Source organism: Doryrhamphus excisus, chromosome 23 (assembly GCF_030265055.1).
Source record: "Doryrhamphus excisus isolate RoL2022-K1 chromosome 23, RoL_Dexc_1.0, whole genome shotgun sequence".
Lineage (NCBI taxonomy): Eukaryota > Metazoa > Chordata > Actinopteri > Syngnathiformes > Syngnathidae > Doryrhamphus > Doryrhamphus excisus.
In genome coordinates this window covers 7339147-7366917 of record NC_080488.1, presented here as the reverse complement: position 1 = coordinate 7366917, position 27771 = coordinate 7339147, and the positions used below count along the sequence as shown (strand labels likewise).

At 40.2% G+C, this 27771-nt stretch overlaps 1 protein-coding gene across 1 annotated transcript in view; it reads right to left on the bottom strand.

Annotated features, from left to right (window-relative positions):
- abcb7 (ATP-binding cassette, sub-family B (MDR/TAP), member 7) overlaps positions 1–27771 on the bottom strand; it is a 44376-nt gene that overhangs the window by 9111 nt on the left and 7494 nt on the right. Inside the window, exons 5-12 of the mRNA XM_058063047.1 lie at positions 21348–21480; positions 16631–16899; positions 15936–16024; positions 12418–12505; positions 5648–5822; positions 4298–4455; positions 1222–1385; positions 960–1089 (exon numbers count right to left, since the gene is read on the bottom strand). Coding sequence (XP_057919030.1) covers positions 960–1089; positions 1222–1385; positions 4298–4455; positions 5648–5822; positions 12418–12505; positions 15936–16024; positions 16631–16899; positions 21348–21480 — 1206 coding nt within the window. The remainder of the gene's footprint in view (positions 1–959; positions 1090–1221; positions 1386–4297; positions 4456–5647; positions 5823–12417; positions 12506–15935; positions 16025–16630; positions 16900–21347; positions 21481–27771) is intronic.

The following is a 27771-nucleotide window of genomic DNA, read 5'->3' as shown; positions in this document are numbered from 1 at the left end:
CAGGGAAAAAGAAGAACTGGAATTCAGATTATTTCTCATGCTGTTGTTGATTACTAACGCTATTGCAGGGGTCTCAAACTCAATTTATTTGGGGGCCACTGGAGCTTGGGTCTGGGCGAGACTGGGCCCCATCAGGTTTTCCAAAAAAAAACCAAAACAAAAAACATGCATTTATTAAAAATGAATAAACTTTGCTTTGGTTCAGATTTTCTACAAGAAAAGCTCTGAAAAAACACTCCACTGTTCTCAAATATCTGACTTTTTATTTTTCTACACAAAATTAGATGAAAAATAAATAAACAAATCAAGAATAAAGAAAATCAATCAATCAGTAATAAATAAATAAATATAATAACAATAAAACAGCAAATAATAAAAACTTAAGAAACCACATATAGTTGGTGGGTAGACAAATTATTTTTTTTCAGATTAAAATGAACAAAGCATTATCTAATAATGCTACTAATAATATACTCTTTTTATTTACAACATATTGCGCAACTGCAGGGCCTTGAGACACATGCTAACTCGCAAACTAGAGAGCTAGCGACCTAAGCCTTCAAGTTATTTCCTTTAAACTTAAATAGCCAAAAACTTACCACTTCCACACGGATAGGGAGGATAACTATTAACAGTTATTTAACCTTTAACATGAACATGAACATGAATCAAACGTAATAATTTTTTCTGGGTACATGATACCATACAGCATCCATATCAAACTTGTGCGGGCCACACTAACATTAAACTTTCAAATCAAGGCGGGGGCCTCAAACTAGTGTCCTGCGGGTCACATTTGGCCCGCGGGCCGCGTGTTTGAGACCCTTGCGCTATTGTGTGAATAGTTAATACACGCAAAAGAATGTATATGTATGTATGTATATATATATATATATATATATATATATATATATATATATATATATATCTTGACTGTAATGTACTGGTGCATCACAGACCTGAGGCACGACCCCCAAAGCCTTCCGCAAGCTCTCAAGGCTGACATCTCGGATGTTCTGCCCCGCGATATAGATGTTCCCCCGCTGAGGCTCATAGAAGCGAAACAAGAGCCGCACAACAGTGCTCTTCCTGAAAGCAGAGACGGGACAAATCATCATCAGCACTGTGTGTGCCGCCAGACAACGTTGCACCCCCACTGATGACAGCGAGTGATAAGACTGTCAGCAGACAGTCTGTATTTCTGCTAAAAACCTGACCTACCCGGACCCGCTGCCACCGACGATGGCTACCTTCTTCCCAGCAGGCACCTCAAAGGTCACACCATTCAGGACTTTCTGGCCTTCCAAGTACTCAAAATATACATCTTCAAAGCGAATTGTGGCCTCCTGTGGCGTGATGGTTAAAGGCGGGGCCAGATCCTTCTCCTGAAGAAATACAATTGATCAAATTGACTGATGCAATGGAAAGAGACGGGAGACAAATAAAACCAGCAACCGTTACAAAAAGTCTGGCAAGATGCAACCCAAATCCAACACCTTGTACATTCAGATAATGATGAAGAAAAAAAAAAAAACACAGAAGAAAATTTTAGTAGTCCTTCAAAAGGAATCATCACTCCTCATGATGACTGGCAGATCAATACGCATGAAAATCTTCGGTACACAACAAGCTGAGGTCTCAGCATAGTGCTGAGATAAAGCCAAGGTCAGTAGCCAATAAAGCACTTTCCTTACACAAAGGCTGAAAGCCTGTTCAGTACAATTTAATAGCAACATAAGCTGTGTAGCCAAGGCAGAAAGTAGCATTCTCAGCCTAGACTTAACCTTCCTCTTGTGTTAGCTTTCTGGTATCATGTCTTATGTTAACGGGTCGGTTTTGACCCATGTATTAAATCAGCTATAAAATACACTAAAAACAATAACCATCAAATTTGCTTCTCATGTCTTGGTTACCTTCTTAGGCTTCCTCATACATGAAAATAATGGTTTTAATACTTTTGGTGTGGGCATGTAGGCTTTTTTTGTCACTATACCCCTCTATTTCAATTTCCAAAAATGGTCAAATGAACCTCAAAAGAATCATATTCATAAATTGAAGGTTCTTTTGTTACCTGGCTATTACTGAGGGCTATAGAACATATCTCTTAAATCAATTATTCATTCATTTTTTTACTGCTTTTTCCTCATGAGGGTCACGGGGGATGCTGGAGCCTATCCCAACTGTCTTCAGGCGAGAGGCAGGGTACACACCGGACTGGTCGCCAGGCAAACACAGGGCACATATAGACAAACAACCATTCACACTCACATTCATACCTATGGACAATTTGGAGTCGCCAATTAACCTAGCATGTTTTTGGAATGTGGGAGGAAACCGGAGTACCCGGAGAAAACCCATGCATGCACGGGGAGAACATGCAAACTCGAGGGTGGAATTGAAACCTGCTGTGAGGTCTCCGCACTAACCACTTGACCGCCGTGCCGCCCCTTAAATCAATTAATTTATTTATTTTCTCATTTTAGTATGAATCACTAAAGAAACATCTATGGTGTTGGGGTGAATTTTGACCCATATATATTAATGTGAAGAAAAGGTAGAAAAAGTGATTGTTTTCAGCAACAGAACTTTAGTATAAAGTGAAATGAAAAAGCAGAACAGGTCCAGATCTTGGTTCACTGTACTTCTTGCCATTCTTTCCATGATCCAAATTGTAAATGTGAAATCAGCCATCAGTCAAATGAGTGAATTCACCTCACATGTCTGGACCTTGTTTTTCTGCTGGTATACTGGAAAAGCGGTCAAAATGAGAATCCCCTGAAGCTTACATGATGAGAAGAGGAGCTGGTTGTCATTGTGTTGGCTAATTGTACACTTATGATTTCAGTTGGGGCTCAAAATATTGCTTTATAGTCATATTATTATAACCGGGTCCAAACCCACCCTAACAGTTGTAGAAATCCTCCCCCTGAGGACTCTAAGTGGGTTTCGAATAGAGGATAAGAGAATCTTAAAGAACCAAATTATAGAATGAGAACCAGATTATTTATTCCTGACAACAATACCTAATACAGACGTCTGGGCTTATCTGCAGTCCCTGTATGCCTACAAGTAAGCGGGTCTTATTACGGCGCAGCTGCAAAAAGCACCCTTCCTTTCCCTGCCCGGTCTTTTATACACTCAGGGCTGGAGTCCTGAGGCTGGAGTCCTGGACCAATCAGCTTTCGAGACTGCCCTTGCTATTTGTGAGACTATGTGTTTGCTTTTATGTTTAGCTAGCAAAATTGAGCAAATACCTTCACAATACAGTGGTCATAATTTCAACCAGACCATTTTAAAATGTAGTAATAATTGTTTTTTTGGTTTTATTTTGTTGAAATAGAGTTTCCTGACAAAGTCAAAAAGCCTTAATGCAATAAACAAATGTTATGTGATTATTTTTATGCATTAAAATGTAAAACGGGTCGGTGCCGACCCTAACACAAGAGGAGGGGCAGGACCGTGTTGGTATGGTGGCTAGATTGTGAAAACAAGAATGACGGCACAATCAACCTCTGCCAATTAATACAAATAACTCCCAGTCCATTAATACAATAATACAAAGAGATAAATTCACCCCTCCAAAATGGAGAAAAGCCCAAATCATTTATTTTGTGGTGGGGTAAATCATTTTAAGTACATAATGCAAATGTTTCAAAGAATGCGTAATGCGTTCAGTCAATAATGGCCTGCTGGGCTGCACCATTCCCTGGAGAATCACAATTGAGAGCAGTATTACTGATGAGTGAAAAATAACAAGTGACAATCATTTTGCAGCTGTAATTACAGGCCGGACACCACAATAGCATTCAGGCCATCAGGCAGCAGGCACACATTTGCACTTAAGTGGACTCCAGCACGAGCTGTACGGGCTTGTACGCTTGTTTTGTAAAAAATAACAGACAGCCTTTTACAAGGGGAGGGTCTGCTCTAGTCGAACCAAATCTTGACTGTTTCTTTTGCAAGCACAAAAAAAGGTTTTCAGTGTCCATACCTATTTCAAGGTCAAATTGAAGCGCTTTTGCAGAATTGTCTAAGAAGTGTCAAGATGACTGAAAATAGACACAGGAGTCACCCAGGAGTATCATTTACTTTATCACTTCAGAAGGCACCGTTTCACGGGTAATCGTTATGTTCCTCTTGTCCTTCAGAAATCATTATGTTGTATGTATGGTTGTGTATTCAGTGAGCTTTTTGTACAGGCGGAATACGCATCAGCACAACAACTGGGAGCACACAAAACATTCTCCAGAATGAACACCATAAAAATGAAGAATTGTACGACATTCTAACAAGTTACCTTGATCTTTGTGTCGATGCTGAGTAACGTGAAAAGCGTGTTCATGTCTATAAGAGCCTGCCGGGTCTCTCTGTACACGGTCCCCAGGAAGTTCAGAGGAAGGGAGAGCTGGAAGAGCAGGCCGTTCACCATCACCAGATCCCCCACCGTCATTGTACCTACAAAACAGTAGCAGTATATGTGATGCTTGTAATTTACCCTCTCAAAACAAATAACATTATCGGTTTTCGCTATTCATTAGTCCATACTACCCAAACATGTTAACACAAAAAACACTTAATATAGAACAATTGTAATTTTACATGCAGAGAACAATTCAACTGCATACAACCGGTATCAGTTTTAGAGCCCTCTGGACATAAAATAACACCCCCATAATCACTTTTACAGGCATATAAAAAATATATAATTCAAGAGAACAATTTTAATTTTACATGCAGAGAACAATTCAAAACCCATATACAGTAATCCCTCATTTATCACAATTAACTGGTTGCAAACCAGACAGTGAATGTTCCGAAATTGAATTTTTACACTGAATATTTTCCCAGTTACAACCTACAAAAAACTGCATACAACCTGTATCGGTTTTAACATGATTAGAGCCCTCTGGACATAAAATAACACCCCATAATCACTTTTACAGGCATATATAGAATATATAATTCAAGAGAACAATTTTAATTTTACATGCAGAGAACAATTCAAAACCCATATACAGTAATCCCTCATTTATCACAATTAACTGGTTGTAAACCAGACAGTGAATGTCCCGAAAGTGAATTTCCACTGAATATTTTCCCAGGTAGAAAAAACTGCACACAACCTCTATCGGTTTTAGCATGATTAGAGCCCTCTGGACATAAAATAACACCCCCATAATCAATTCTGCAGGCATATATAGAATATATATTTCAAGAGAACAATTGTAATTTTACATGCAGAGAACAATTCAAAACCCATATACAGTAATCCCTCATTTATCACAATTAACTTAACAATTAACACTTTTTTTCATAGGTTGGCTGTTCCTGCGACTTATACTGCAGTGCGACTTATAAATGAAAAAAAATGTTTATGTTACATAAACACTGGACATTGTTTATTTTTTGTGTATCTGAATAACTATTGTGTTAGCATATCTAACACCTATTCAGCCTGTTTTCTATTATTTTATTAATGTTAGAACTCGCCTTCCAAGAGGACGTAATGTCTGTTTTGGTCAAGTAGTTTGTAGAATAAATTACCCGCAAAAAATGCGACTTATACTCCGGTGCGACTTATAGTCCAGAAAATACGGTAATCTAAACAACGCAAACAAACCAAGACAACCAGTGTGTTTTTACCCACCTGCTGCAATGCCCTTGCTGGCCAGCAACATGATGCCGGTGAGACCCACACTGAAGATGGCGCTCTGGCCGAAGTTGAGCATTGCCAGCGTGGACGTGGTTTTTAACGACGATGACTCGTATGTTTTCAGGTAGCCATCATAACGTTCTGCTTCATACTTCTCATTGTTGAAATACTGAGACAGGAAACACAAAGAGATATGGAGATAAGACTGACCTGTAGACAGCCAAGGGATTTATTATGAAGCCAACGTGTAAGTTGAGGGAGAACTAGAGAGAAAAGAAAATGTGATTCTGGTACGAGGTTAAGGAACCACGGAGTGCGGTCAGGCATACGGACATTTTAGTGCAGCCCACATCAAGGCTGCGTTTGTTCTCAGTGACCGCTCTGAGTGTAGTCTGGATCTCTGTTGGCCTCCAAAGCACTTTTTCATGTCTGTATTTTCATCCTTACCACTGAAATGAAAATTAGGGAGGTAATAGAACTAAATCCGTAGAGTGCTGAAGACCAAGAGCTTTTAGAGAAGGGTAGAAAAAAAAAACAAAATCCACATTCCATCTTCAGATTGAGTAAGAAACACATATTCGGATATCAGGGCTCGACAATAACGATGTACCGATGGCCCGGGGAAAGTTAAAACAACATTCAGGCAAGTAAATCCAATCAGTGATATTCCCATCGGGCAAGTGCACTTTGGCATTCCATACTGCCAAGAGTTTTTTTTAAGCGGTTCTTGTTGGGTGTTGGTAAAACACAGACTGCGTAATTCCGGTGGTAATTTGCAAACCAATTCTTGCAAATCTTGAAATGGACCAATCAGAATCATTTATTTAGACCGCGGTTCGCAGTCCACAGTCCGCGTTTTTCTTGTTCGCGATCAACCAATCAGCGATGGTTTGACTAGGAAAACATCTATCATGGCGTCCCTGCCAACATGATCTAATTCTTCAACAACTTGTGAAGGAAAACACCAAAAAGTGATGAAACAGTGCCTCCTAAACAAGTATTTTATTAGCGGCAGCAAATCAAATGATGGCACAGGTGAGTGAATCACATTGCTGTGACAATTTGAAGTGGTCACAATGAAACACCACCGATTAGATCCAATACCAAGTGCTGATTTTGCACAAGCTACAAAATCTAGCGCTTCCATTTCTCTGTGTATTTTTCTCACCTTTGCTTCACAAATTATTGTTTGACCATTGAGCATTTTCTTTCTGGATTAAAAACACTTTACTAGTACACAAATGTGTCTATTCAATAATGTTTCATTGTGGTGCACAACTTATAAAAGGCAAAGTGCCTAGAAGTCTCTTGACAATCCAGATTTCCATGCAACGTCATGATCTATGTAGGAAAACAACCACAAGAAATGATAATCATTTCATCTTTATTTGAGATTCTCATGTGATGCCACAAAAATTAGATGATATCATTATGGCAAGTTCGGGCAAGTAGTTATCACCTTAAGGATTCCCCATGGGCAAGTCATTTTGGTTTTTAATGTAGAGCAGGGGTCTCAAACATGCGGCCCGCGGGCCAAATGTGACCCGCAGGACAATAGTTTGAGGCCCCTGCCTTGATATGAAAGTTTAATGTTAGTGCGGCCCACGCAAGTTTGATATGGATGCTGTATGGTATCATGTACCCAGAAAAAATTATTACGTTTGATTCATGTTCATGTTAAAGGTTAAATAACTGTTAATAGTTATCCTACCTATCCGTGTGGAAGTGGTAAGTTTTTGGCTATTTAAGTTAAAAGGAAATAACTTGAAGGCTACCGTTTAGGTCGCTAGCTCTCTAGTTTGCGAGTTAGCATGTGTCTCAAGACTCTGCAGTTGTGCAATATGTTGTAAATAAAAAGAGTATAAATGTGACTATAGTCGTGTTTTGTCATGTCTACAGGGCTTTAATAATGCTTTGTGAAAAAATCTGAAAAAAATAATTTGTCTACCCACCAACTATATGTGTCTATTCAATAATGTTTCATTGTGGTGCACAACTTATAAAAGGCAAAGTGCCTAGAAGTCTCTTGACAATCCAGATTTCCATGCAACGTCATGATCTATGTAGGAGAACAACCACAAGAAATGATAATCATTTCATCTTTATTTGAGATTCTCATGTGATGCCACAAAAATTAGATGATATCATTACGGCAGTCTTTTCATTTTACAAGTTCGGGCAAGTAGTTCTCACCTTAAGGATTCCCCATGGGCAAGTCATTTTTGTTTTTAATGTAGAGCCCTGGATATTCTTCATGTCAACCTCTGGATTTACATCTACGGCAGCTTAACGCCTACTAACGCTGATCCTTTCAAATGATGATCCAGCAGTACTAATTTCGACATACAGTACAGCTACCACTTCAATCTGTTAACAGCGCACTGCTTAAATGCGGCAAATAAAACTATAACCACAACAAGCTTCCTCCTCCAACCCCGGTGCCAATTACCCACGAACTAGCAAACATTGCTGTTTGTTTAGTTGCACTATTGTTTTTTCTGCTCTGCCAAAGTGGGCGATCTGCTAGCTACCAGCTGTGCAGCAACGTACGCACCATAGATTGGCATTCAGGGAAAAAAAGCAAGGCATACGAGTGAGGGGGTTGTATATAAAGAAGGGTATATAACACATGAACAACATGCAGAAGCAGCGCAAGAAAACCATGTTCAGGTTTCTCATCCGGCTCTTTGTGAAAGTGGAACGGATTTCTGAGTGGGCGGGGATCTAATTACATATGCACTCACAGCTCAGAGTGATGCTAAATTTGGTCACGTTGACATAGATGACACAAAATAACACGGAACAAAATGTAAGAGGGAAAGAGTACGCAAAGTAACAGCAAAGGAAATAACATGAATACCAAAAATATATCTGGAGCAATGAACAAAAAGCCTCTGGAGCCTGCTCACGTGGTATTTTGTTTGTGTGTGCGTGTACAATGATGGATGTGGGGAAGCAGAACAGAACAAGGCAAAGATACAGGGTATCCAACACAGAGAAAAGTTTAACGATATGAGAAATTATATGATTATGGAGCACTAAAACGATGACTAAATCAATACGTAGCTATTAAGATTTTTTTTTTTTTTAATTTTGCAATTTTTTCCACCCAGGGTTTTGGTCCCCATTTATTCAACATTTCATATAGCCCAGCCATCACCAAATGGCAGACCTCAGTTCCCGATACGGACCCAATGCTGTCCCTTTACAAACCCGTGACCAATTAAAGTGAATGGGAAATATAATAATAACATATAATCATGCTCAAGGACCAATCGCAGGGGCAGATTGCGGGTGGAATGATTCCGTTAATTACAGTTATGTGACGGCAAACACCGGTGAAATTGCATGTTTACTTGCCGAGAAGTGAATGAGAGAACAATGGCTTGCTTAAAAAGTCTGAAAAGTTGAAAAAAAAAACTTTTTCCACAATCCAGTACTAAAAATCGCTGGGTTTCATATGGAACTCTGGAATTGTACAGACTGAACTCAAAACTAAAAACCAGGGAAATGCACCAACATGGAGAGCAGTGGGCATACAAGCGTATTCAAGAGTCAAATTGCATGCTAAGTATGACAAAATCAGTTATGTCAGCAGGTCTGCACCCCCCCCCTCGAGGGACCCCATTATTTAAGAAGCACTGCTCAAAGGTAAACAGAAAGTGGAATTGTGTGACAAATTTGGCTATAACGGGTGGCATGGCGGTCGAGTGGTTAGCGCGCAGACCTCACAGCTAGGTGACCAGGGTTCAATTCCACCCTCGGCCATCTCTGTGTGGAGTTTGCATGTTCTCCCCGTGCATGCGTGGGTTTTCCCCGGGTACTCCGGTTTCCTCCCACATTCTAAAAACATGCTAGGTTAATTGGGAACTGGGTATGAATGTGAGTGTGAATGGTTGTTTGTCTATATGTGCCCTGTGATTGGCTGGCCACCAGTCCAGGGTGTACCCCGCCTCTCGCCCGAAGACAGCTGGGATAGGCTCCAGCACCCCCGCGACCCTCGTGAGGAAAAGCGGTAGAAAATGAATGAATGAATTTGACTATAACATCATTCTGCCAAGAAAATTATGTTGTATTGAAACAATAGCGTGATTTCATTTTCATATAAGCTAGTCTGTTTGATGCAATTTCAGACAGCAAAATGAGGTTCGGACCTTAGCAGTGAAAAAACTGCATAAACCGACCTTACTCAATTAGCTACTGTACCACAGAAAGTAAAAGCATTACTTTCAACAGCTAGCGAGGGAAGTGGTTTTCTTTTAAATTCATTAATGCATTTAAAAAGAAGGGGGCAAGGGTTTTGTAGGACTTTCACCATCAGTGTTGTTCTGCTCCCGCTGCGAGCCCAGCAGGGAGATGACAGGTTCTCAATAAATTATCCAGTTGAGCTCGACTTCAGAGCCTTTACTTTGCACTTAAGCGCTATAAAACTCAACATAAAGAAATAAAGCATGTCAATTATGCCTTACATAAGATAAAGAACTTTTCTCTGTGACATTCAAACATAAATGAAAGATATTCACACAAATGTAAAAGCTTGAGGCTAAATTACATTGAAAATCCCATATACGTGCCAGGAAATAGCATTAGTAATTTACATGGTGATTTCCAACACCACCAAATATGACAACCAATTAGATATTTTAATGTACATTCCAGCTAAACAGAGGATTAATAATTAGCATGGCATACTTTCCGGTAATCATTTTCTATGGCTGAACAAGAGACAATGTACATTAGCAAACTGCATGTGGCTGCAGGTACTTCCTGACTACAGCAATACCCCGAGGATAAACCGAGTATAAAGGCATACTTGCAAATGACTCATAATCTCATTTTTTTCATCTTTTTCCTGATTACGTAATATACAACATTTTAAGGACCTTAAACATAAACTGGCCACCTTAACATAAGGTGGCCAGAAATATTTCAGTATTGAACAAAGCAAAATTTGTTCTCAATCAGAAATCACTCCACACTCTTTATTGCTCTCTGGTTCTACCATATCTTACTTATTGTGTGGAAATATGGGCTAATAACTATAAAAGCAATCTTCACTCGCTAAATGTACTGCAAAAAAGGTCAGTAAGGATAATTCATAATGCCGCCTACAGAGAACATACTAACTCCTTATTTCTAAAATCACAAATACTTCAACTTGCTGATATAGTTCATCTTCAAACAGCTAAAATAATGCATAAGGCTAAAAATAACTGATTACCTAAAAATGTCATCCAATACTTCTCAACAAGAGAGGAGAAATATGATCTCAGGGAAGAACTACATTTGAAACACTTATATGCTAGGACTACGTTAAAAAGCCATAGCATTTCAGTATGCGGAATCAAACTATGGAATGGATTGAGTAAGGACCTCAAACAATGCACAACGATGAGCCAATTCAAGAAACAATACAAGCAGTTGATGTTTGCTAAATACAAGGATGAAGAGTCTTGAACCAGTCATGATGTGCTATATATATCACTATATTGACACTTACTATGGTACCCATTATGTTATTGTATGGTCATATCACCTTGTACTTCGGTACGAGGTACATTATTAAAAAAAAAAAAAAAACTTAAAATGCATTATGGAAAGCAGGAAGTGAACAAATGTAACGGTTACTGATTGTAAAAGTACCATATGGAGGGGTAGGATTTAATAAGCTTTTGGACATGTGGAACTGTGAACTGATTATGGGATGCACTCAATTGTAATCTGATGCATGTTCAAATGAAATAAAACCATTACCATTACCATAAATCCCATAATAAGTCATACATTTTTTTAAAAGGAATAGAGTAACCAATTTTGAATGTTACCATGTTAAGTCTATAAAAATGCACACACCCCTGTGATGCATTTGCACTATGTCACTGTTTTGAGCAAAATTAGTTCATAGAGTTGGAAATTGTTTGAAATTGTTGCAAGTCAGCTGATTTTTATTAATGTATTTGGTTAATCAGTTGATTGTATGCAGAAGGATGGCGCCAGCAACTTATGCAGTGGCTTGTACAAATACATTATTGAATATTAAGAGGTTCTCAATAGTATTTCAGTTGGGTAGGTAGCCTAGGTGGGGCATCCATCCATTTTCTATACCGCTTATCCTCATTAGAGTTGCAGGGGTTAAGCTGGAGCCTATCCGAGCTGACTTCAGGCGAGACGCTCATGCATGAGCATGATAGAAAATGAAAAAGTGATCATAATTTTGCCTTTTATCTTCCATGTGATCGTTTTAAATAATGAAAAAAAATCTTACACCAGAGGCTTTTAACAAAACATTTACAAGCTGTGTTTAGACACTGTTGGTGGAATATCATTATATGATCATTTTAATCACTGCCCAATTATATACAGAGATGATAATAGATGATATTGACTTGCTGGCCAGCACTCACTCAAGTCAATCAATATTTCTGCTTTAAGGCCAATTACAGGAAAAATGTGTGAAGAGACTCGAGTGATCTGGAGCAAACTACTCCTTGATGGCTTTGCATAGCAATTAGATAAGTGTGACCTGACCGTACCACTAAAACGCTTGCATGTGTTTATATTCAGTATAAGCAATGTTCCAGTCAAATGAAGTTAAACATACAATGGCTAATCACACCTACATAGTATAACAAAAAATCTGCTGTTCCCAAGTGAATAAAAGAAAAAAAATAAAGAAAGATGAAGGAAATGAGGAGCTGAAAATAGTCTTAAAAAAATAGTCTTAAAGTCCAGGTGTGTGCACGTATTCGTGTAAGAAATCTCACCTTAACGGTCTCGTAGTTAAGGAGCGAGTCAATGGCTGCGTTGCCTGCTTCGTTGTCTGCTTTGTTCATTTCTATGCGGAAACGGGTCCTGTGTGAAGAAACAAGCAACATGATCACTTCTGTCCACTGTCCCAACCAAATACACAGAAAAAAGGAAAGCAATAAGGAACCGTGGAAACCATAAGCTTAATTATTTGCTAAAAATATAATACTAAAGAAAAAACAGCCTACATCTCTTTACTCTTTGTTACAGGCGACAGAGCAAACTATTTGTAATTGTACATTATTTGGCCAAAATTCACACCAATTTGTATGCAGTATGTAATTGTGAAAAATACAGACATACATATCTGCTAAGACAGTGATTTTCAACCACTAGTGTACCTTGAGAAACCGTCAGGTGTGCCGTGAGGAATTATCCAATATCACTTTTTATAGTTAACATTGATTAATCATCATTTGCAAATATTATGTCAATATCCACGTATACATGGACCCAAATATTCCAATTGCATTTGGTTTATTTGCTCAAACGGAAAGAATTGAAGAGGGATGGAATATTCCTTTCCCCAATCCAATTCGGGTATCTTGTACCCGCTCAAACGGAAAGTTGTCAGGGTGTGTTCTTCTTTGTGGTGTTTTTCTTCTGTTGTTTATTGGCGGTTGGCAAGCAGCTTTCGTGTGCATTAGCGCCATCTGTGAAACAGAATCTAAACCCTTCTATACGCCATTCACAAGTGCAGTTTTATTAAAAAAGAAAATATATATCTATATAAAACATGTGTTTAACATGTTTAAACATGAGTTTAATTATAAAATATTAGCAAGATTGAATTTGATCTTTTCCTGTTTAAATTTATCCCGGGTGCGTTCTTTCTGCGCATGCTCAGATATGACGTAACACGCAGATCCAGACGTTCTTCAGTTTTAAAAATGGAGGCGAGCAATCGGCATTGGACTAAGCAAAGTTTGTTTTTGATTTAAACTAAATTTCAAGACTGGACAGATGAATAACTGGCAATACGGAGTTATTCCAACAAATGAAAGAAAAACTCGAGGAAGTCGGTATCACGTGATGTTGGTGTTTACGTTTTACTGGGCATGCCCTATTGACTATTTTGTTTGATTTTCACTGTGCATGTAGACAAGAGATTGGAATATTCCTTTCTATGGATACCATTGTTTTCCGAAAGGTCATTCGGAAAGAGAAAAACTGGTCATGTAGAAACGTGGCTACTGTGGAGTGTCTGTGGTGTAAAGACTGGCAGAGCAATGTAATATTGGTCCGTGTGGCAACACCTACCTTGTTCCTCCGATAGACTTATTGATGCACGTGTGAGGTCATGGTGACATTTTGTAACATTTTTGGTTAGTGGTGTGCCACAAGATTTTTTCAATGTAAAAAAAAACGTGCCGTGGCTCAAAAAAGGTTGAAAAACACTGTGCTAAGAGACCACCTCAAATTTGCCTGAATTCTTGCATCTTTCTTTGCATGTATGACAGACTTTCCATTCCAGTTGCCTACTGAATCACAATGCAAACACATGGTCACAAGCCATCAAACAAAGCAGAGTGTTCTTGTGCCAGGAATGGCATCAAGTCACCAAACAGCAGTGTGAAAGACTGGCGGAGCGAGAGCCAAGACGCATGAAAGCTGCGATTCAAAAAAATCAGTGTTAGTCCACCAAACATTGCTTTCAACTTTAAAATTTGATTTTTACATATTATAATAATGGCGGCATGGCGGACTAGTGGTTAGCGCGCATACGTCACAGCTAGGAGACCAGAGTTCAATTCCATCCTCGGCCATCTCTGTGTGGAGTTTGCATGTTCTCCCCGTGCATGCGTGGGTTTTCTCCGGGTACTCCGGTTTCCTCCCACATTCCAAAAGCATGCTAGGTTAATTAGCGACTCCAAATTGTCCATAGGTATGAATGTGAGTGTGAGTGGTTGTTTGTCTATATGTGCCCTGTGATTGGCTGGCGACCAGTCCAGGGTGTACCCCGCCTCTCGCCTGAAGACAGCACCCCCGCGACCCTCGTGAGGAAAAAGCGGTAGAAAATGAATGAATGAATGAATATTATAATAATAACATTAAAAACAAAAAATGCTTAGGTTTATGTAGCCAATATACGGTGAGCTACTAAAAAGCAACTTGCAAGGCACAAATGCCTGCCGGGTTGGACCCAAAAAGGGGGAGCACATCACCCCAATTCTGGCCTCCCTACATTGGTTGCCTGTTTGCTTTAGGATTGATTTTCAGATTTTATTGTTTGTTTTTAAGGCGTTGAATGGGCTGGCCCCCCAAATACATCTCGGACCTCATCCAAATTTACTCTCCAGCGCGGTCACTGAGGTCCGAGGGCCAGCTCCAACTTGTGGTGACTAAGACTAGACTTAAGACCAGGGGGGACCGAGCCTTTTCTGTGGTTGGCCCCCCCAGACTATGGAACTCTCTCACCGATCGTCACGAAACTTGGTGAATACGTCTATCATGACAGGACGCAGCAAAAAGTCTCAAGAACCCATATTGCAAAACCAACAGGAAGTCGGCCATTTTTGATGGCGTCGGCCATTTTCGGGCCAGAAGTAGGCGGCACAAGTACCTTCCGCACGGTCCGATTGTCGCAAAAAATTTTTTAATGGAGGTTTGGGGCGTCAGACGTTACGTGACCGCATACCCGCCTCCTGGTAAAAAATTGTAAGTCCCGTAACTCCCTTACGACTTATTCGATCACCCCTTTTTTTGTACGACGTGTCCGCGCGCGAGCGTACCCCTGACTTGCACGTACCCCCCGAGCGCGTCAGGGTGCTCGAGCCCGCTCATCACTGCTTGCAGTTTTAATTGTAATTGGTTTTATTTTTTTTATACTTTTATTGTTTTGTTTCTTGTTTTTAATATTTTAATATCTATTTTACTATTTTATTTCTTAAATGATCTTTTAGTTTTGGATTATTACTTTTTATTTTTACTAGTCTGTGCAGCACTTTGGAAACTTTAATATTATACTTATAAAATGTGCTATGGGCGACACGGCGGTCGGGTGGTTAGCGCGCAGACCTCACAGCTAGGAGACCAGGGTTCAATTCCACCCTCGGCCATCTCTGTGTGGAGTTTGCATGTTCTCCCCGTGCATGCGTGGGTTTTCTCCGGGTACTCCGGTTTCCTCCCACATTCCAAAAACATGCTAGGTTAATTGGCGACTCCAAATTGTCTATAGGTATGAATGTGAGTGTGAATGGTTGTTTGTCTATATGTGCCCTGTGATTGGCTGGCGACCAGTCCAGGGTGTACCCCGCCTCTCGCCCGAAGACAGCTGGGATAGGCTCCAGCACCCCCTGCGACCCTCGTGAGGAAAAAGCGGTAGAAAATGAATGAATGAATGAAAATGCGCTATATAAATAAAGTGGATTGGATTGGACACCTCTCCTGTAAACAGTATTAGATCTGTGTTAATTGAGAAAGAACATTAGCTATTTATATCAGCATATTGTAATACAGGTGTGCTCATTATTACCTCCACTGTGTCATAAGAATGGTGAAAAGGGTGTAAGTGGATAATGTACCCAAGGCCACCGCCGTGAATGCTCCACCACACTTGTAGAACTGCAGAGGATGACAAAAAAAAAAAAAAACAGGTAAAGGAAAATGCATTTGACGTACCGTGACTTAACAGCACTAAGAAAGAAAGCACGCTCCAACGCTGGGAGTCACAAGTGAGAGTGCACAGTTAGTGACCGTTCCGCTATGAAATGGAGTGTTACAAATGGAGGGGAAACTACAAGACCTAATCGTGCTAATGCTTTAGCTATTTGGGCAATGGAGTCTGTCCTCATTACAGCCAAGCTGACATTATGGTCCAGAGTGGAATAATAAGGCAAAGCTATAGATGAGCCTGAGTCTTTTTAGTGGTGCCAATATAGGGAGGCATACTCTACAGGAGAACATTAAGCCGCCACAAAAGCTTTGGGATTCATCATCGTTGCTAATGGGCTCCGGGTTGCCACCCAAAGAACACGGGGATTCATCTAATGAAAATGAGACAATATCCTGAAATTAATTTCCTGACAATCTGCTGCAAAGTGTGTCAAGGTGATGAAAGGTGCGTGCTACTGAAATATTAACAAGAACTCACAAAGCAAGAATATAAAGAGCTTTTTTTTCCTCTCCATGACAAACAACCATGAAGATAGATCTCAAAACAGAATTTACCAGAATGGCGCTAACGAGGCCCATCTCAAAGACAGTGGGACCCAGATTGAAGATGAGGGCACTGAGGACAAAGGAGATGCCTCGGGTGCCACGGTCGATGGCCTTGGACAATGCTCCTGTCTGGCGGCTGAGATGGAAGCCCAGATCCAGATTGTGCAAATGGAGGAAGACGTTCTTGGCGATGCGTCGGATGGAGCTCTGGGCCACCTTGCCAAATACCATGTTTCGAAGCTCATTGAAGAGGGCGGCACAGGCCCGCGAACATCCATCTGGGGTAGCAGAGGACACAGGCGGTTAAACACAGTGACTGTGAAAAGCGCCAGGAGGTTCAAACTGCAGGACTGAGTGTTATGAAAAGAAACTACACAGATTTACGATAAGGCGACAATTTTATTCAAGAGGAGACTGAGGGCGCCAAGAAAATAGACCAATGTAGAAATTTGGAGACTGGAGTATAATATTGCAGCAGGGACCCCGCTCCCCCTCCCCCATTAAGAACATAGCAAACACCCGCTGCGTATCAAGAGCCCGTCGGATCTATTCTGCCCCCCCACACCCCCCCAGCATGGACTGTTTTCTCGCCTGGCGCTGTAGAACAACCAGGTTTAGAGACAGCTACTTCCCCCTGGAAATCAGACTGCTCAATGCCAAATAAGCCCGTCTACCTGCCCACACGCACAACCAAAACTTTAAATTATTGTTCATTCATTCATTCATTCATTTTCTACCGCTTTTTCCTCACGAGGGTCGCGGGGGTTGCTGGAGCCTACCCCGGCGGGGTACACCCTGGACTGGAGGCCAGCCAATCACAGGGCACATATAGACAAACAACCATTCACACTCACATTCATACCTATGGACAATTTGGAGTGGCCAATTAACCTAGCATGTTTTTTGGAATGTGGGAGGAAACCGGAGTACCCGGAGAAAACCCACACAAGCACGGTGAGAACATGTAAACTCCACACAGAGATGCCCGAATGTGGAATTGAACTGGGGTCTCCTAGCTGTGAGACCACTCGTCCACCGTGCAGCCAACTAAAGAACTTTCATTCATTCATTTTCTACTGCTTATCCTCACGAGGGTCGTGGGGGGTGCTGGAGCCTATCCCAGCTGTCTTTAAGTGAGAGACACCCTGGACAGGTCACCAGCCAATCACAGGGCACATATAGACAAACAACCATTCACACTCACATTCATACCTATGGACAATTTGGAGTCGCCAATTAACCTAGCATGTTTTTGGAATGTGGGAGGAAACCGGAGTACCCGGAGAAAACCCACGCATGCACGGGGAGAACATGCAAATTCCACACAGGAATTGAACCCTGGTCTCCTAGCTGTGAGGTCTGAACACTAACCATTCGACCGCCGTGCCGTCCTAAATTATTGTTATTTATTCTAAATTATTTGTAGAAATTACTGTTTACGCTGTACATTGTTGTTCATATTTGATGTAATCTATTTATTCTCCACATTTATTATTTATTATTTATTATTTATTATTTATTATTTATTATTTATTATTTATTATTTATTATTTATTATTTATTATTTATTATTTATTATTTATTATTTATTATTACACAGGAGCCAGGCAATGACATTTCGTTGGCAATTTCACTGCTGTGTTATTGTGCAATGACAATAAAGAAAGTCTATATCCAACTCCAAAGTAGTGTTCATTTTTATCATTTCTGTCCTGGTATTCTCAAACATAACATCACATGGTATCAACATGGCACAGTTGGAACGCTGACTTGCATCGTCTGTGCCGTTACGTCCTTGCACTGTGGGTACTGTAACAAATTCAGAAGCTTCAGTAGGTCATTCCCACACACACACACACACACACACAGCAAAAAAAATAATAATAATAAATCACCATGACTGTCACAAATTAATATTAGTCTAGCACCTGGCCTTCTTGTGGCAATTTCACCGATTTGTGTGAACACAAAAGGTTGTCGTATGAGACCCGGAGTCGGGTAGTAATTGCTCAGTCTGCCGGTCTTCATGGAGCAGTAATGTGGCGTTAAATAGGAATGCTCATCAAATGAACAATGTGTCCACATCTGACAAGGTAGGATGAGCACTTGGGCACCTTTTCAGCCAAATTACACACCATGCCAAAGACACCGTCCCAGGGCATTTCAGAGAGGGTGCAAAAAAAAATAAAAAATTCCAATTCCATTCGTAGAGAGCATCCCGTGCATTTTTCCTTGTCATCCTAATTCATCCTGCCTGAAATCCTGCTCATGCGCTCCAATTATTCACCGAGCACTACGGAGAGAGATCTAAGTGGACTCATTAAAATAAGTGGCTACAGGGGGTATCCAAGCTGATCTCATTCTAACGCAGAGACACTTGCAGTAGGTGTCGGGTCGCTATTTATGCTTTTCATCAGCCCTGCAGGGGAAAAAAAAATAGTCTAATCAGGAGAGGACTTCAAGGTAGAGCTCTACCTCACTCACCTCTGACTCCTCTTTTATGCACAGGGTCTCCTTGGACAAAAGAAATGAGGTGTACAAACAGGGAGCGGGAGAAAGAAACAACCCTGGCCTCTGTCAGAAACCAGTTTCAAAAGACAGAACAAAATGTCACTGACACCGCTTTGGAACTATAGATGAAGAAATGTTTACCTTGACAGTATACGGTTGCTGCGGGGAAAATAAACACTTTCAATGCATACAATGCTGATCACAATTTTAAGAGTAGTTGAAAAATTACACCTAGTCTTCGGCAGCAAAATCTGGTTCTTGGGACATGGAATGTCAGACGGTGGAAGGAATACTTTGAGGTCCTTCCCAATCCCACCACTGACATACCTTCCATAGAGCAGTGATTTTTGTGCCGCGGCACACAAGTGTGCCGTGAGAAATCGTCAGGTGTGCCGTGAGGAATTATTAATTCATTCATTTTCTACCGCTTTTCCTCACGAGGGTCGCGGGGGTGCTGGAGCCTATCCCAGCTGTCTTCGGGCGAGAGGCAGGGTACACCCTGGACTGGTCGCCAGTCAATCACAGGGCACATATAGACAAACAACCATTCACACTCACATTCATACCTACTACATTCATACCCTTGGAGTTGCCAATTAACCCTTTTTGGAATGTGGGAGGAAACCAGAGTACCCGGAGAAAACCCACGCATGGGGAGAACATGCAAACTCCACACAGAGATGGCCGAGGGTGGAATTTAACCCTGGTCTCCTAGCTGTGAGGTCTGCGCGCTAACCACACAACCACCGTGCTGCCTGGTCACAGAACAGGAGTTCAGTGCCAGTTGAGGTGACTAAGGCATCTAGCCCAGATGCCTCCCTAGTGAGGTGTTCCGGGCATGCTCAGCCCGGGAAAAGGCTCTAGGACAGGGGTCTAAAACATGCGGCCCGCGGCCCAAATGTGGCCCGCAGGACACTAGTTTGAGGCCCCCGCCTTGATATGAAAGTTTAATGTTAGTGCGGCCCGCGCAAGTTTGATATGGATGCTGTATGGTATCATGTACCCAGAAAAAATTATTACGTTTGATTAATGTTCATGTTAAAGGTTAAATAACTGTTAATAGTTATCCTCCCTATCCGTGTGGAAGTGGTAAGTTTTTGGCCATTGAAGTTTAAAGGAAATAACTTGAAGGCTATCATTTAGGTCGCTAGCTCTCTAGTTTGCGAGTTAGCATGTGTCTCAAGACCCTGCAGTTGCGCAATATGTTGTAAATAAAAAGAGTATAAATGTGACTATAGTCGTGTTTTGTCATGTCTACAGGGCTCTAATAATGCTTTGTTCATTTTAATCTGAAAAAAATAATTTGTCTACCCACCAACTATATGTGGTTTCTTAAGTTTTGATTATTTGCCATTTTATTATTATTATTATTATTATTATATTTATTTATTACTGATTGATTGATTTTCTTTATTCTTGATTTGTTTATTTATTTTTCCATCTTATTTTGTGTAGAAAAATAAAAAGTAAGATATTTGAGAACAGTGGAATGTTTTATCAGAGCTTTTCTTTTAGAAAATTGGAACCAAAGCGAAGTTAAATTTTTTTGTTTTTAATTAATGTGTTTTTTTTGTTTTGTTTTTTTTTTTTGGAAAACCTGATGCGGCCCAGTCTCACCCAGACCCGAGCTCCAGTGGCCCCCCAAGTAAATTGAGTTTGAAACCCCTGCCCTAGGACACACAAGACATAGGAAACCTTGGAGAGTTTATGTCTCACAGCTGGCCTGGGAACACCTTGGTGTCCTCCCGGTGGAGCTGGAGGAGGTGGCCGGGAACCAGGAGGTCTTGACTGAGACTGCCGCCCCCGCGACCCGGACCCAGATAAGCAGAAGAGAATGGAATGGAACCTTTTTTTTTTTTGCCTTTGCCATCATGAGATCATGACAATGTGAATATGAAAATGACACTGAATCCACATTTACTGCTGTGGTCTTAAAAGATTTGATCTGCTGATAAGCAGCCTATTTCACTTTAATATACAACAGTGCAAAAATGAAAATAAAAAATGTTCAACTGGTGTTGAAATTTTGATCAGGAGTGTATGCGCGGGACTGAAAAGATGTTCTCAATTATAGAACATGTAATGTAAATAAAATGAGGAGAAAGCAGCACGGTATTGATGCGTGTCTAGAAAGGTCAGCCTGGAGATAATAGGCAGTCCCACAGTCCCCTCTGATGAGCACGGCACCTGCTAGTGAAACAAGTCTGAAACTCACAGCCAATCAGCACGGCCGTTGCCATGGTAGCCACAGTGCTTGGCGCATCGTTCAGGTTCAGCATGTGTCCCGACATCTGGTTAAGCTCGTCCACTGCATACTTAAACATGAAGGGCACCGTCACATTGGTGATCTGGGAAGGCAGAGGGAGGGAGGAGGAAAAAAGGAAATAGTTACAAAGAAAAACAACAACAACCTCAGTATAGTCTGGCAACAGGATTGTAGTCTTGGGTAGTGCATATTTCCTTGGTTGATTACCGAGGAAATGAATGATGAGTTTTTCTGTCAATGTTCTGAACTCCTGTTTCAATGGCAATGTTTTACTGAGCTGACGTCATGCTGTTCTACTTTAGTTGAGAATGCAGGGCTTGACAATAACAAAGTTAAAACAAAATTCAGGCAAGTAAATCCAATCAGTGATATTAGCAACAACGCTCCCTGACTTACACAAAATAAACACAGTTAGGACACTAATAATTTGCAAAGAGCTTTGCTGGCTTACAGCCACGCCCATTTAAGGAAGTCTGCCCCTCTGTGACATCACAGAAGGGGCAGTTTTACCACGCCTTTTGCAAACCTGGTTTAACACAAGAATACAACATTCTAACTACATTTATAGGTCAGAAAAGTGGGAAAAGCACAATAGGGTCCCTTTAACATTATTAGAGCCCCGTAGACATGAAATAACAACCCAATTGTCACATTTACACTCCTATTATTCTTTGATTACATCCCATTACGCAGGTTATGGGATCTCTGCAGGGACATAAATGATTGCATGACTTTCAAAATGATGGGGAAGTTTATAGAGTTCAGTAGTTGAATTGAAAACGTTTTACACAGGACGAAATAAGAATTTGTTGAATCATTTTGATGATTATAGCTCACATCCCCAATTCAGTATCTTTCTATCTCTAATTACAGGGCTCGACAATAACGATGTACCGATGGCCCAGGGCAAGTTAAAACAAAATAGTTATCCTCCCTATCCGTGTGGAAGTGGTAAGTTTTTGGCTATTTAAGTTTAAAGGAAATAACTTGAAGGCTACCGTTTAGGTCGCTAGCTCTCTAGTTTGTGAGTTAGCATGTGTCTCAAGACCCTGCAGTTGCGCAATATGTTGTAAATAAAAAAAGTATAAATGTGACTATAGTCGTGTTTTGTCATGTCTACAGGGCTCTAATAATTCTTTGTTAATTTTAATCTGCAAAAATTATTTGTCTACCCACCAACTATATGTGGTTTCTTGAGTTTTTATTATTTGCAGTTTTATTATTATTATATTTATTTATTACTGATTGATTGATTTTCTTTATTCTTGATTTGTTTATTTATTTTCCATCTTATTTTGTGCAGAAAAATAAAAATTAAGATATTTGAGAACAGTGGAATGTTTTATCAGAGCTTTTATTGTAGAAAATCGGAACCAAAGCACTGAAAAAGTTATATATACAGTATATTTTTCTGTTTTTAATAAATGCGGTTTGTTTGTTTTTTTGGAAAACCTGATACGGCCCAGCCTTGCCCAGACCCACCTCCAGTGGCCCCCAGGTAAATTGAGTTTGAGACCCCTGATGTAGAGCCCTGGAATGAATGAAAAGTTGGTTGCAGCCATGTGGTGCACTTTTTCCCGTAACTGATTCAAAATGAAATTCATCGAGTATCTATTTTAACAAAATCAAATTCTCAATAACCAATCTGCACATTGTCACTGTAGACCCAGACGAAGGACCCTCCCCCGGCCCCTCCACTCCAAGAAGTTAACTTTGTTTTATTTTCAAATATGTACATGTTGGCTGCCTGTGCTTGCATGTGGATTCTTTGTGACTTGTTCTGTGGCTGCTGCTGTGCTAATGGAAGCGAACTGGGTATTAGGGCTAATTAAAAGCACAGGGGCAGCTGTGAGAGTCAACATAGGCACTTTGCAACACATTAGGGCAGCCAGAGAACACAGGAGAAACGCAGCACAGCACTTTGCTTTCCATCTAATTTATTGGAATTTAGTCAAATGCTGCATGATATTCTGTCATTTTGCATCAGTAAAGGGAATTTATAGACCGATAGATACTTTATTGATTCATATTTCCTGCAGCTCTGCAAAAATGTCATAATTTAAAAAAACTCATACTAATTTCATGATGATGTTCCATGAAGTGCCAGATGTAGGTAAAATTGTCATAATGACAATCTGTAGCCGCCGATATGTTATTGTAGCTAAGTATTCCATTTATTGTTATTCAGCTAATTGGACACACACATAAATTATGGTTCCATTTAAAGTAGACAAACTGGAGGCACAGGAAGAGAACAATCAATAAAAGGTTGGATGGAACTTTGGCTGTGGCCTCTTTAACACACACACACACACGACACACACAAGAGGAAACCATGCTGAGGGGACAAATCTATTTGGCAGCTGTGACTAAGTGATTGTTTTACAGGATGTAAATTAGTAGACATCAGTAGAAAATACATCATGCACTCACAATTACTTTCATTTAGACTTGCACAGGTCCTTACACCCACAATTACTTTCATTTGGCATGGTTATGGAAATGTCTTTTGGTATGTTTGCTGTACAATTACAGGTACAGTCGTCTGTCACTACATCCTGGTTAGAGCATCGTACCCTCGGTTTTTCAGAAATTTGTTAATTAATCATTAATAATCACAGTTTCCTGGTTGGCGACAGCCTGGTAAGCAACTATCCATCCATGCATTTTCTATGCCGCTTATCCTCACTAGGGCTGCGGGGGTATGCTGGAGCCTATCCCAGCTGACTTCGGGCAAGAGGCGGGGTACACCCTGGACTGGTCGCCAGCCAATCACAGGACACATGTAGACAAACAACCATTCACACTCACATTCATACCTATGGACAATTTGGCCAATTCGCCAATTAACCTAGCATGTTTTTGGAAAATATATATATATTGATATGGATGCTGTATGGTATCATGTACCCCGAAAAAATTATTACGTTTGATTAATGTTCATGTTAAAGGTTAAATAACTGCTAATAGTTATCCTCATTATCCGTGTGGAAGTGGTAAGTTTTTGGCTATTTAAGTTTAAAGGAAATAACTTGAAGGCTACTGTTTCGGTCGCTAGCTCTCTAGTTTGCGAGTTAGCATGTGTCTCAAGACCCTGCAGTTGCGCAATATGTTGTAAATAAAAAGAGTATAAATGTGACTATAGTCACTCTACAGGGCTCTAATAATGCTTTGTTCATTTCAATCTGAAAAAAATAATTTGTCTACCCACCAACTATATGTGGTTTCTTAAGTTTTTATTATTTGCCGTTTTATTATTATATTTATTTATTTATTACTGATTGATTGATTTTCTTTATTCTTGATTTGTTTATTTATTTTTCATCTTATTTTGTGCAGAAAAATAAAAAGTAAGATATTTGAGAACAGTGGAATGTTTTATCAGAGCTTTTATTGTAGAAAATCAAAATCAAAGCAAAGTTTATTCATTTTTCTGTTTTTAATAAATGCGTTTTTTTGGTTTTTTTTTGAAAACCTGATGCGGCCCAGTCTCACCCAGACCCTAGCTCCAGTGGCCCTCAAGTAAATTGAGTTTGAGACCCCTGGTTTAGATTCTGTTCCCCAGATGGCGCTAATGCACATCAAAAGCTGCTTGCCAACCACCAATAAACGACAGAAGAAGACGACGACGACGAAGAACGCAACCTGACAACTTTCCGTTTGAACGGGTACAATTCGGATTGGCACTTTTCTTTCGGAATGAGGTGTATACAAAGGTTAAATTCTTTCCGTAGGGCAGCACGGCGGTCTAGTGGTTAGCGCGCAGACCTCACAGCTAGGAGACCAGGGTTCAATTCCACCCTCGGCCATCTCTGTGTGGAGTTTGCATGTTCTCCCCGTGCATGCGTGGGTTTTCTCCGGGTACTCCGGTTTCCTCCCACATTCCAAAAACATGCTAGGTTAATTGGCGACTCCAAATTGTCCATAGGTATGAATGTGAGTGTGAATGGTTGTTTGTCTATATGTGCCCTGTGATTGGCTGGCGACCAGTCCAGGGTGTATCCCGCCTCTCGCCCAAAGACAGCTGGGATAGGCTCCAGCACCCCCCGCGACCCTCGTGAGGAAAAAGCGGTAGAAAATGAATGAATGAATTCTTTCCGTTTGAGCAAATAAACCGAATGCAATTGGAATATTTGGGTCCATGTATACGTGGCTAATGTTTCTTCTTTCCACGGTACTTTGATGAATTGATTTGTAACATTTCTATATAAAAAATAAAATAAAAACAACAAACCCTCCATGAAAACGAAAGCAAAAATGAAACAACACATGATAGCAATAACTGCAATGCTGTATGAGCCACAATCAAAACACAAACATTTTTCCCAAAGTACAGTACTTTCAAAACCATACTGCAATTACAAGAAGAAATTACACTGCCGGAAACAAACCACGCAATTTCTGTGTATGTGTACACAGAAAAGACTGAAAAGACTTTCTGGGTACTTTCTGCTGCTGAGCTCTCCAAGAACCTGCCTGTCTAAGATAGCACTTTAGATCAAACCTTAGATTTGTAACGGCAAGGCTTTTATTTCTAAAAAGCAGCCTTTTACTGTAATGACCTGTGGTGAGGGATTTTAGACGACCGCTACACCTTTCAGCATCGTCTCCTTTACTGATTACAACCTTTCACCCGGACTTCAATATTACAAAATAGTCCAATCGCTCAGGAAGATCGCGCTTTGAGAGCGGGGAGATATTAAAAGTGTTCAACAGAGAGAAACGACGACTCTGTAACGGCTGCAATGAATTATTTCTAAAGCCAGAAATTAGTTCAGCTAGCCTCAAAAGAAGCATGGACTTTATAGAGTACATCCGTTTTATAACTGCAAATCCACATTTTGTAACTGTACACAAAACGCAAGGCCACTGCGGCGTGGAAGAATGCATCGAGATTTCAGTTTTGTTTATCGGTTTCCAATGCAGCGCGAGTCCCTGGGACTCACAAGTGGTGATTTGAGGGGGACACTAGGAAATTCAATGGAATTCTTCTCTCTATTTCTTATGTTCTTTTTCTTAAACAGGCAGGTTGAAGTCTTTCCATTGTGGTGCGGTATGATTACACTTAAGGGGTATACTCATTTGTGTTCAAAATGGATCTGAAATTAAATAAATTAAATGTGACAATGTTACAGATTCAATGGAAGAATGTACAAAAATGTTGAGGTCTAGGCTGATCAGTAGTACTGGAAGTAGAAAATACAGCTCCAACCGTCTGTCGACGAGCAATAGCGTTTATGTTTTTCTTTCTCCATCCGAGGAGAACAAAATGGGGACCATCCAAAGTATTTAGCATCACCGCTGTTGTGCTGAAGGAGCAGTAAAAAAGTTGCTATATATTGCTTCATGCTGCTGTTCTTGTCTTGATTATAAAGGACAAACATAACAAGCAGCATTTAGCTCTGTTAACTCTGCTGCACCATTAGCTATGAGCTAACTAGCTAGGTAAGTAAATACTGTGCATACAAACAGGCTGTTATCATTGGCTGGTCAGTGTTGGTCATTGGGTTCTATGTTGTTACCGCATGCTTGCCTGTCACTTGGAGTTGCATTACAAAATGGTACAGAATAAGCCGTTATGTGTTTATTTTATTTACATTTCAGGTTGGATTTTATTTTGACAACCTCAGTCAAGGACCTCAGCTGTGATGCATTCACGGTCTTACAGAAAATCAGATTTTTTTTTTTAATCTCGACAAAAAGTATATTATATATATATATATATATATATTAGGGTGCATCAAAAAACACAATTATTGAATTTTGATATGGCTGTGTACTAAAAGTGTTCCAATATATGTAGAAGCAACACATATAAAATATTTTTCCAATACATGATTATTTAGGGGTGCCACCATACATCTGTTTTTGTGGAATAAAGTGGTGAACAGTTCAATGGTCGCCATGGAGATTTGAGGTCAGCAAAAACTGCAGCTCAAGAACTCTGAGGTGATCTTTATGTGTTTTTTGGTATTTATACTCCTATGACATATTACTAGCAAATTTGTGGTTTTGTCTTTGTAATTTGAATGATTTGTAGTCATATTTATAGGTATTTAGTGCTCATTGCCTCTACTGTAGCTAACATTAGCTAGCTACAGTTTGCTAATGGCAGTTGGCTAATAGCTGAGCAAGCATAACATCAACAACAGTAATATAGAGTAGACAGTATTGCTTATGCCTCATATTTATTGAGAGTGGTACTGTAGTCCTACATAATCTGATATACACTTGTCCATTTATTATTTTAGGCACTGTGCAGCACAACCCACCAGCTCTCCTAAGATGCTGCCCTCTGGTCTTTGGTCTGGGCCCCCTTTGATAACCCTATAGAAAATGATGCTGTATAGAAGTTCATTGTATTCAACATTTC